We start from the raw sequence: 9,844 nt of genomic DNA, 5'->3' as shown, positions 1-9,844 counted from the left end.
CACAGTTATGAACATTTTGATATATAATCAGCATCATTTATGATAGCGATGCAACTTTATATTGATGTAAAACAGAGAATTCATTTAAGTTTTGTCATTTCCATTACATTTGGAGGATCTTAAGTTTTCTTCTGCAAGTTCAGTAGAATCTAGACTGTTTCAGAGATTGGCTTCAGGTTTTACAGATTTGCAAATTGTCACTGCGTTGCCATCAGTCAGTATTTTATGGCCTCTGTTCAGACCAAGTGGTTATTTGCTTGTCATCACAGTGAAAATAAAATTATAGACAGAGTTAATCTGTGTAAATAAGAAATAAATGTAAACACCACTTAACTGCATGAATTATCAGGAGGAATGGGCAAAGATTTCTTCACTGTTTAATCTATGAACACAAATGTCACAGGCAATACCACTATATATGGAAATATATGCAAACCTTTGGCCATTTGACTTTTCATTGAAAAAAATCTGGATAAATATTAAATGTGTTGAAAAGAGACAAGCGTTAATTTAAGTTTATACAAAAAATGTTCAAGTTTATTTCAGTTTCAATATTTCATTTCTGGAATATAATACATATATACATACAAAAAAAGTGAATTACATGCAAAAGTGATCACAAGTATAAAAATGCAGTCTTGGAAATATCTCATGTGAGGCAACTACATGGTTCAAGAATCTCCTCATTTGTCCTTTAGTTTTCCTTTATGTTGAGCAGCTGCAGCAAAGTACTTCATCGTATCTTCCACTGTAACTGAAAAGGAGGAAAGAGCATGTATTAGTTGTCTGAAATTCTTCAACTACACATTTCACGCATGTGGTGAATGCTGTTTTCAGTCTTTACTTCAAGGACACTTTACATGTGGATTTGAGCATTGCCTCAGTTACAGCTACAACACAAACCATGCAGGCACCTTTCATAAACATATTTGCTGGAGTATTCAGTGGAATTGCAGAAATCTAAAACCTACAGTATGAAAAACACTTACACCTGCAGTACTCTTTACAGTATTTTATAATATCACATTCCTAAAACAGTTGCCCATGTAATTTTTTGTAATTTTTAAAAAATCAACTACTCAGTTTCTGGTTAAGTTTTTTGCGTTTCCAGCAAAATCGGAAAAAAAAGACGTCTTATACAAATGTTTTAGGAAAGTGACAACATTAGAATTCAAGAAGTCTTACAGAAAAGAAAAGACTTCCAACTCCTTTAGACTTGCTTTACAGAATGTAGAAAATGCATGGCATAATGCACAGTTTTGTATGCATTTTCAGACAGTGAGGGTTCACTTTCTATGGCTGAAATGGAGTCGGGTCATCTATATTTAGTCTTTTAGCTGCAGTTGGGAGTTGTTCATTATCAAATTTTCTTTATCTTTTTCTGATTTCAGTTCCTCCAGCTAAAATATTTTATGCAAACCTCGTATCTTTTTCGTTTTGATATTGGTAAACAACCATTCATGCAAACTATAAAAAATATTAAGTTATTAATGGGGAAAGATACTCATTAAGAGTTGTTTTAGGCAAGCATATATTTAAGAGGTTTTCTTTGGGGTGTGTTCTAAAACAAGGTAGATGAAAGTGAGGAAACTGAATTTATGGCCTTTTTAAGACACTTTGTGCCATCTTATCAAATTTAAGACCTTACATTCACAAAAAGAGAAGTACAACAGGCCTTGTCGTTATTGTCTTGAACCAATCTTAGCCATGTTGCAATCCAGGTAACATTATATTTTTCCATGAGTAATGTTTCTGCTGCTAAATCTCATACATGAACCCCTCCACCCATGAAAGGTTGATACTGCCTCTACTCATTCCAGTCTCAATTATGATAAAAAGGACAGAAACAACAAATCTGAAAAATTCTTTACAAAGATTTCCAAAGCAAATATAGGAAGATCATTTATTGTATCTGTGGAATTTTTAAGACCATTAAGTACCAGATTTAATGATTAATTATGAATTTTAGGGATAATTAATTTCTTAATTTAAGACAATTAAATTTAAGACATTTTAAGGATCTGCGGACATCCTGTAAAAGCTTAAACCAGTTTTATTTATTTAAACCAGGTGAACCAACATTCCTCATTATGACAGGATATGTCAAATTAGCAAGTGTCGTACCTCTGCAACCTGAGGCCAACAGTGTCATGGCACTAAATCCAACCGGTTTTGTGTCAGTACTAAGCAACATGAGAGTCAGATGATTATAACATTTAATGTTACACAGAAACTAATGGGGTCACTAGTGTCTAATAAATCATAAGTGTTTTACTGCTGAGCCAAAGTGACAACACAGAGGAGGATCACATTTCAGCAGAGGGCGAGAGGAAGATGTGCATGTGTTTGTTTACTTGAAAGTCCATGTTCCTTTAGGGGCGACAAGTCATGACATGTCAAAATCTGATTGCAGCCTATGGAATCTAGTTTACCGTTATCTCATTTAAGCTCAGCTTGTACTTTGAATATAAGATTTACTGTAAAAGGTGGGGGCACATCATTAAGATTTGAATGCCCATATTTTCATCTTACACCCCCCTAAAACCCACTAAATGTTATCTGCCAGTTGATTATGAAGGGGATCAATTTAAAGTGACAAAGGACTTGTCACAGTCGAATAAATAACAAGATACTGCATTTAGCCTCTTCCATTGGCCGCAATGACGCAGATCAACATTTCAATAAAACATGTTTCTGGAAAACCAAATTCAAACCACAGTTCTAAATCTTACTCTATGATGGTGCAAATGGAGCAACAAAGGCTGGAGCAGCTGGAGCACTGCTGGGTACAGGAGGAACATGCTGGACGATCACACTGGGAGCACGGCGTCCTGGACCCCTGGCTCTTCTGACACACACAGCAACCTATAGGACCCGCTGATGCTCCTAAACACAAAACACCAAACACCCTGCATGAGCAAAGTACTTCAGTTTAAAGGTAACCAGACTGGATAACCAAAGGTGGGAGAACACTGCCCTCTGCTGCTAAAATACATGAAATGAAAAAACAGCTGTTGACCCTAATGGTATTGGAAAATAACCCCTTAACTTAATTTAGGACAGGGGTCACCAACCCTGGTCCTCGAGGGCTACTATCCTGCATGTTTTAGATGTTTCTCTCTTCCAGCACACCTGACGGTCGTTATCAGACTTCTGCAGCGCTTGATGATAGGCTTATCATTTGAATCAGGTGTGCTGGAAGAGGGATACATCTAAAACATGCAGGATAGTAGCCCTCGAGGACCAGGATTGGTGACCCCTGATTTAGGAAGACACAACCCACATGCCCTTTGAGCCTGTATTATATAATTAAACACAGTGCACCAACAAACTGTTTACAGGAATTTTAAGAGATTATGTCCCAGTAGAAATTGCAGTTTTCAAACTTCATTCCCTTTCCTTACCACACTGAGGTGGATCATCATTGTAAAGGTTTTCAATTTTAATGCCTCCTGTCTGTTCTTTCATGAATTTAAGACCCGTTCAGACTCTTGCAATATACACTGTCAAGCAAAAAAAAAAAAAAAAAAAGTCTCCACATGGATTTAATCACACAAATAGGTTAAGACCCTTCCACTGGATAATTCCTGTTGTTGATATGTTTCATCTGGACACAAGTTATTCATTCTAAATAACGCTGTGAATAGCTTCCGATTTCTTAGACGACCATCAACTTGCTAGAGAACAAAGACTGGACACTGCCAGGATTCATTGGGTTCAAATTGTTAAAGAGTGGCTCAGAGAGCATGAAATATATACATATTTTAACTACATATTGATTGGCTACCACAGGGTCCTACCTTTAACCCAACTGAGAATCTTTCAGAGGAGCTCTGGAATACTTTACAGAGCAGCTTAACTCTCCCATTTTCAATACAAGACTATGGTGGAAGACGTAAAGCAAGTATGTACATAACTATGGAAATAAATGTTCTGACAAATATTGTGATACTGCATAAGGATTGTTTGGCATAAACAATGTCATAGTGAATGCCAAAGCAAAAGGTGGTCGTATGAAATATTGTGTGTACGTCTTTTTTTGGGGCCAGGTAGTGAACACTATAGTTTGTGACTACATATTTCACCTTGGGTCCACGGTTTTGGTAAAATGGATATTGGAAACAGCTTATATACATTACATGATATTATCTAGTCAAATAGTAAAGTCAGAACTAGACTTGTGAATTGGTGGTCACATTTGTCCAGTGTTGTGTAACCATCCTTCAGTTAACCCATCTGTTCAGACCCACCTTGTGCAGAGGTTGCTTTTGTCAGTCTCCCATCTTGTCCAATCAGAGTCTGTCCCCTCAGCAGTGTCTGACTGGTTGCAGGTGTTTCCACTTGTCCATTGGGTTGCATCTCCATGGACTTTTCCTCTCCAGTCCATATTTTACCCATGGCTGCCTTAGCACCATTGAAGAGCAAGTTCTTTGTCTTCTCTGTGAGAAATCGATTCAGGAAAGGCATCAAAAACACAATAAAATAGTATGTGACTACACCAGCCGACCGCCCCCGGGTTAAAAGTCAACAGAGGCTGTTGTTTATGTAACGTTAAAACTGACTGGCTCTGTTTTCTTGGTAGCTATTAAGTACGACGTTAATGTGTTGATAAACACTGGTCAAAGTGGCGATGGGTTAAAGCAGCCAGCCAGCCAGAAACTATATAATGTGAACCAAAAGGCCTTTATTATATCATTTTCATAACACTGCTAATCAACAAATACACGCACTGCCGAAGCTAACGAAAGCTAACACTCCGACATGTCTGCTAACATGTAACCCACTTACCGTAGATTTCTTGTCGGTACTTATTCCCAAACACGCCGTAATGGTTTAACTCATGTGGTCCTATATGCATTTTGTATTGAGATGAAAATGTTTCCGTAAAAGGATACGCACGCTTCGGCATTTTTGTAAGCAAAAAGTCCCCACGCTCCTCTACGTGTAAGTACACTTGTTTATTGCGGGAAAAATTGTAAGCGAGAGAGTAGACAACGAATCACATCGGCGTTTTATGACCACGTGAAAAATTGGAGCCAATCACATGTCCACTTTAATGTCATGTGGTTTCAACCCATCGCTGCGTTGCGTTTATACCGTCGTAAATATTGTACACTGTAGTTTTTCGAGGACAAAAACGACTAAATCATCCTTTTGCATTCTATCCTTAATATTTACGGAAGCTTTTGTAATATTCCCATTTTATCTGGCTTACTTTTGGTAGAATTCAAGTTATAAACTCTTAACTTTCATTTGAAAGATACATTCAAAGGCTTACGAATACAAGCAATTTAAACCAAGAACAAGTGGCCCTAGAAGAACAAACCCCGCCCCTAGCACGTATTTCGACCATTATTTAGTAAATGGGAAGACTTTTAAAAAATCATAAAGAATTTGAACTTTGACCTACCTATCCCAAAATGTAATGATATCTGTTGTGGGTCACTGGCAATCTATAAACCCTATCTGGTATGAATTGAACCAATAGTTTTGCTGCTGAAGTGTTAACAAACAAGGAAACAAAAAAACAAACTGGACCAAAAACAATACTCCTTACCTCCCCTTCAGGGGGTGGAGTTATCAATACTCCTCATAAGTTACACAGATATTTTCTTTATTAACTGATGGGTAACAGATAAAATCAAGCAATTAAAATATTCCAATTCATGTCCCATTTTCTGTGCTTCCGCTGAGGGGAGATACAGTTTTTCCACTAGAACATCTGGATCATGCACTCTCTGGACTTGCCGACACCGACCCACTTAACTACAGAGAGAATCACAGAAAGACAGAAAGAAAAAAAGAGAAAATGACGTTAGAAGAGTTGACAAAACTTTACAGTTTTCTAACTGTAGTGGACATAACCAGTAAAAGGTACATTTAGAACACAAGAAATAGTGTCACATGTGAATGCATTACTATTAATCATGGTTTAAACACCTTCACAAGCACTATTACTTGTTTTCTACGTTCATTAGTATTATTTTGTAATGAACATGGTAAAATGCAACTTGGATGTATTGTGTGAAACATACTGGGAACTCCAATGTGATTCTCAATGAAGCGGATGTAGTTTTGTGCTTTGGCTGGGAGGTCATTCCACTTCCTGGCAGCTGACGTGTCTGTCTTCCATCCAGGGAAGGTTTCATATTCAACCTCCACTTTTTGTAAAACATCCATGTTGGCTATGAAAGAAAGTATATTTATGTTCAATAATGAATTCTCCTGTAATTTGTTATTGGATGAAACAGTTTGGTTTGTGTGTCAAATTTGTTTTGTTTTACCTGGGAAATGGGGAATTCTCTTCCCATTGAGTTTGTAGGCAACTCCAACTTTAATTTCATCCAACACATCCAGAATGTCAAGTTTTGTCAAAGCGATTCTGTGGAAAAGGTAACATGTCAAGATGCCTTTATTATTTATGTGGTTTCATTTTTAAAGATGCAGAAAAATGCACAATTGTAAAGTGAATATGCTCACATAATACACTTAATGCATTTAAATTATGTGCATTGTGCATTATGTGTTTATGCAGATCATTTTTTGTAACCACTCACGCGGTGAATCCATTGATCATATGAGCGTATCTGACAATCACAAGATCCAACCAACCACAGCGTCGCTTCCTTCCTGTGGTTACACCCACCTCATGACCCCTTGTCTGCAGAAGCTCCCCTACAGCCTACAGAAAAGAGAGAAGAAGCATAACCCTACCTGTTATGTCATTTTTCATGAGATCAAATTGCGTCCCATGCATGACCACAACGGCTTCAGAAATGAGTAAAGCGTTTTTTGTTTGCACAGAACACAAAAATACATCACAAGGGTCAGAGGGTAAAGTTTAAAAGTCTTGACCTGTGTCCCTATGGTCAGTTCTCGTGTCAGGTAACATAACCCAAGCTCACACAGTAAATATATCCTGAACCCAGTCTACTGGCCCTAAATTTATCCCTGTGAACATGTGACCTGCATAAGAGGTAAAGAGTGAATGTCTCTCACAAAATTTGACAGCTGCACTCAGCCAGGCGAACACATGGCCCCTCCCTGTTTGTCCTGTTGCCTGTGTTAAAGCCACATGATCAAAAACACACTACACATCTCAGGCTCAATATCAGACAGTTACATAACATAACATGTGCCTTTTTTAAAAATACAAAAACACGTGAGAACTCAACTCTATGTTCTCAGCAATTTACTCAAGAAATGCCAAGCTCTTACATTGAGTTGCTCTGTGGGGAAGGCTCCAATTCCCACTCTGGTAGTGTAGGCCTTTGCTACACCAAATACATCACCAATATTCAGAGGAGGGATGCCCAGACCAGTGCATGCCCCGCCCACTGTGCAGTTTGATGATGTCACGAACGGATATGTGCCTGAGGAGAAGAATTCAATTAATAACAATACCACAAATTCCAACAGAACAATAACAAACACAACTGGCTGAAGCAAGTTTTTGTTCTCTACAGTTTACCAAAGTCAATATCAAGGAGAGCAGCGTTGGCCCCTTCAACCAGAATTTTCTTTGGAGGTCCATGAAGAGCTTCATACATGTAGTAGACCCCGTCTCTAACCATCGGCCGCAATCTCTCAGCATAGTCCTACACGAAACAGAAAAACAGTACTTTTTAATCACTGGAGGCAAGGACATGAAGTCAGTCATTGCTAAGCAACCCACCTTGAGTTTTTTCAGTTGGTCCTCCACATCAACTGTCAAAGATGGATACATGGATTGATACTGGTGGACGAGGTTCTTGAATCTGAAAGGATGCACAAAACTCTTGAATCACAGGACAAGATTTGGAGCTATTTTCTAAATTGCCACCATTCATACCTGGTAGAGAAGTCCTTAAAGTCACCCAGAAGGTCACATACACGCAGGCCAGTGCGGGATGCTTTACTGGAATAAGCAGGTCCAATACCCTTCTTGGTTGTTCCAATGCTGTTATTGCAAATCAGGTGATGTGAATATACTTACATTTATTCATTGTAAAAACACACTGGAGTGTTTACTATGATTTGTAAAATTTGTAGAAATTCGAGTTCAGTCTAAACCTGTCTTTCTCTTACTTCTTTCCTTCTTGTGCTTGTCTTTCAGTTTCCTGCAATCCATCAACGACCTGGTGGAAATCAAACACTGTGGAGAAACAGGAGAGAAGCTCAACAGAACACACTCTTCAAATAGTCTGAAAAAAAGGAACCACTTTCCAGAAAGTACCTACCAATGTGGGCTCTGTCTGAGACTATGAGTCTCTTCTCCCACCCTTTCAGACCTGGTTTCAAAACACAAAGGTGTGAGGATACACTGAATATTTACACTAGAATATTAAGCAACACAATTACAATATTTTGTACCTTTCTTATCATTTTTATCACCCTCCTCAAACAAACCAGGCAAATGTATGACCACACCATTGCCTGTAAAGACAGAGGAAAGAAAACTGTAAAAGGTGTTTCTCCAGAAATAATTCTTTTAGTGATGCTCGTGATGTCTTTTACCAATAAGGGATATGCTTTTGGGGTTGATGATTCCACTCGGCAGAAGGTGGAAGTCGTATTCCTTGCCATCCACTACTACTGTGTGTCCTGCATTGTTGCCCCCCTGGAAATTAAAGCAGAAAAATATAATGACCAAATAATACTGGGCTATTTTGATTATGTTTTGGAGAACAGACTAAACAGGTTTCCATGAACACATATATGACCTTATTTTCCTGAGATGGTGATAAGCTACCCTCTCCCCAGTTCACCAAGCTTTCCCAGCACCTATTTTAACAGACTTGGCCAGTATCGGTGGTTCCTCCACTCTGTTCCCCTTGGCTAAGACCTGGCCTTCTCACATATCCAGCCACCCTGAGAATGTGACCTCGCTGTATCCCAGTGGGTGGGGCTCTCAAGCCTCCAGAACACTGGGTGCTCGTCGTGTCAGTGGAGAGAGTACAACACAGCAACAGTTGGCAGGTTTGTCCCGGTGCTTAAGTGACCTCTGATTTTTTGACCAGTGTCATGTGTCTCACACAAGCACACACAGAAATATATGTGGAGTTATTTTGTGAAATCAATGCGTATTATTATATTTATTAGTCTTTGATGCCTTTTGTGTGATCTGTTAGAACAAGACAGAGCTGCTTTACACAGGGTACAGAGGTGAGTGCAAAGAACAGGAGAACAAGATCAAACTGAAGTACGGACTAAACGTTGACTGAACCACAAAGCTGTTACCAGTGTTTTACGCACAGCCGAACACCTGTTGCGCTCCAACGGGACATCAGTAAATGACTGATTCTGTGGTGATATTTTGAATGCATTAAAAAAAAAAAAACATGGGATGAGATTGCTTAGCTGAAATCACGGATCCAGACACTTACCTGGCATCTGCAGACAACGTCAGCTTCAGTCGCCAATAAATCAACCACTTTCCCTTTGCCCTCGTCTCCCCATTGCGCGCCGAGCACCACCGTCGCCTTGTTCCCTGCGTCGTTCCGCTGTCGCTTCTGTCCCGTTCCAGCGCTTGGATTCGAGTTTTTGTGATCTTTTGCCGACCAGGTAAGCGACATGATGGTGGTGTCTGTAGTCCGGCCGCTTCAAGAAGACTAGACTGCCTCCAAGACTGACATTGCCATATCTGTAACTTCATAGGCGATGATGTCAGAGCCAGACGCACAGGAGTGCGTCTCTAAAGCAAGTTGTCTCCAAGGCTGTTTACGCACCGACACGGTCGGATTTGACAACTGTTTCACACACATGAAGCTGCATTCATCCATGAACTTATATATTTATCCTACAAAAGCTTTTCTAACCGGCCTCTCTACCGCCACCTGTATGAAGATGTTGATAAAAGACAAAC

At 39.2% G+C, this 9,844-nt stretch overlaps 2 protein-coding genes across 2 annotated transcripts; both read right to left on the bottom strand.

The window, feature by feature from the left end:
* Positions 1-509: 509 nt before the first annotated feature.
* On the bottom strand, positions 510-4,990 carry siva1 (SIVA1, apoptosis-inducing factor). Its single transcript, XM_030127677.1, has 4 exons — positions 4,789-4,990; positions 4,251-4,439; positions 2,733-2,886; positions 510-754 (listed from the first exon to the last, which is right to left on the bottom strand). Exons 1-4 carry the CDS (start codon positions 4,907-4,909, stop codon positions 706-708), a joined length of 513 nt encoding a protein of 170 aa, XP_029983537.1. The 5' UTR covers positions 4,910-4,990; the 3' UTR covers positions 510-705.
* Positions 4,991-5,593: 603 nt separating this feature from the next.
* Positions 5,594-9,747, bottom strand: adss1 (adenylosuccinate synthase 1). The gene is made up of 13 exons (XM_030127399.1): positions 9,366-9,747; positions 8,497-8,599; positions 8,353-8,415; positions 8,220-8,270; positions 8,068-8,134; positions 7,832-7,939; positions 7,676-7,757; positions 7,472-7,598; positions 7,219-7,373; positions 6,558-6,682; positions 6,285-6,382; positions 6,036-6,185; positions 5,594-5,766 (listed from the first exon to the last, which is right to left on the bottom strand). Exons 1-13 carry the CDS (start codon positions 9,552-9,554, stop codon positions 5,714-5,716), a joined length of 1,371 nt encoding a protein of 456 aa, XP_029983259.1. The 5' UTR covers positions 9,555-9,747; the 3' UTR covers positions 5,594-5,713.
* Positions 9,748-9,844: the final 97 nt, after the last annotated feature.

This window comes from Sphaeramia orbicularis, chromosome 22 (genome assembly GCF_902148855.1).
Source record: "Sphaeramia orbicularis chromosome 22, fSphaOr1.1, whole genome shotgun sequence".
Taxonomy (NCBI): Eukaryota; Metazoa; Chordata; class Actinopteri; order Kurtiformes; family Apogonidae; genus Sphaeramia; species Sphaeramia orbicularis.
The sequence above is the reverse complement of the archived record's forward strand: the minus strand, read 5'-3'. Positions and strand labels throughout refer to the sequence as shown.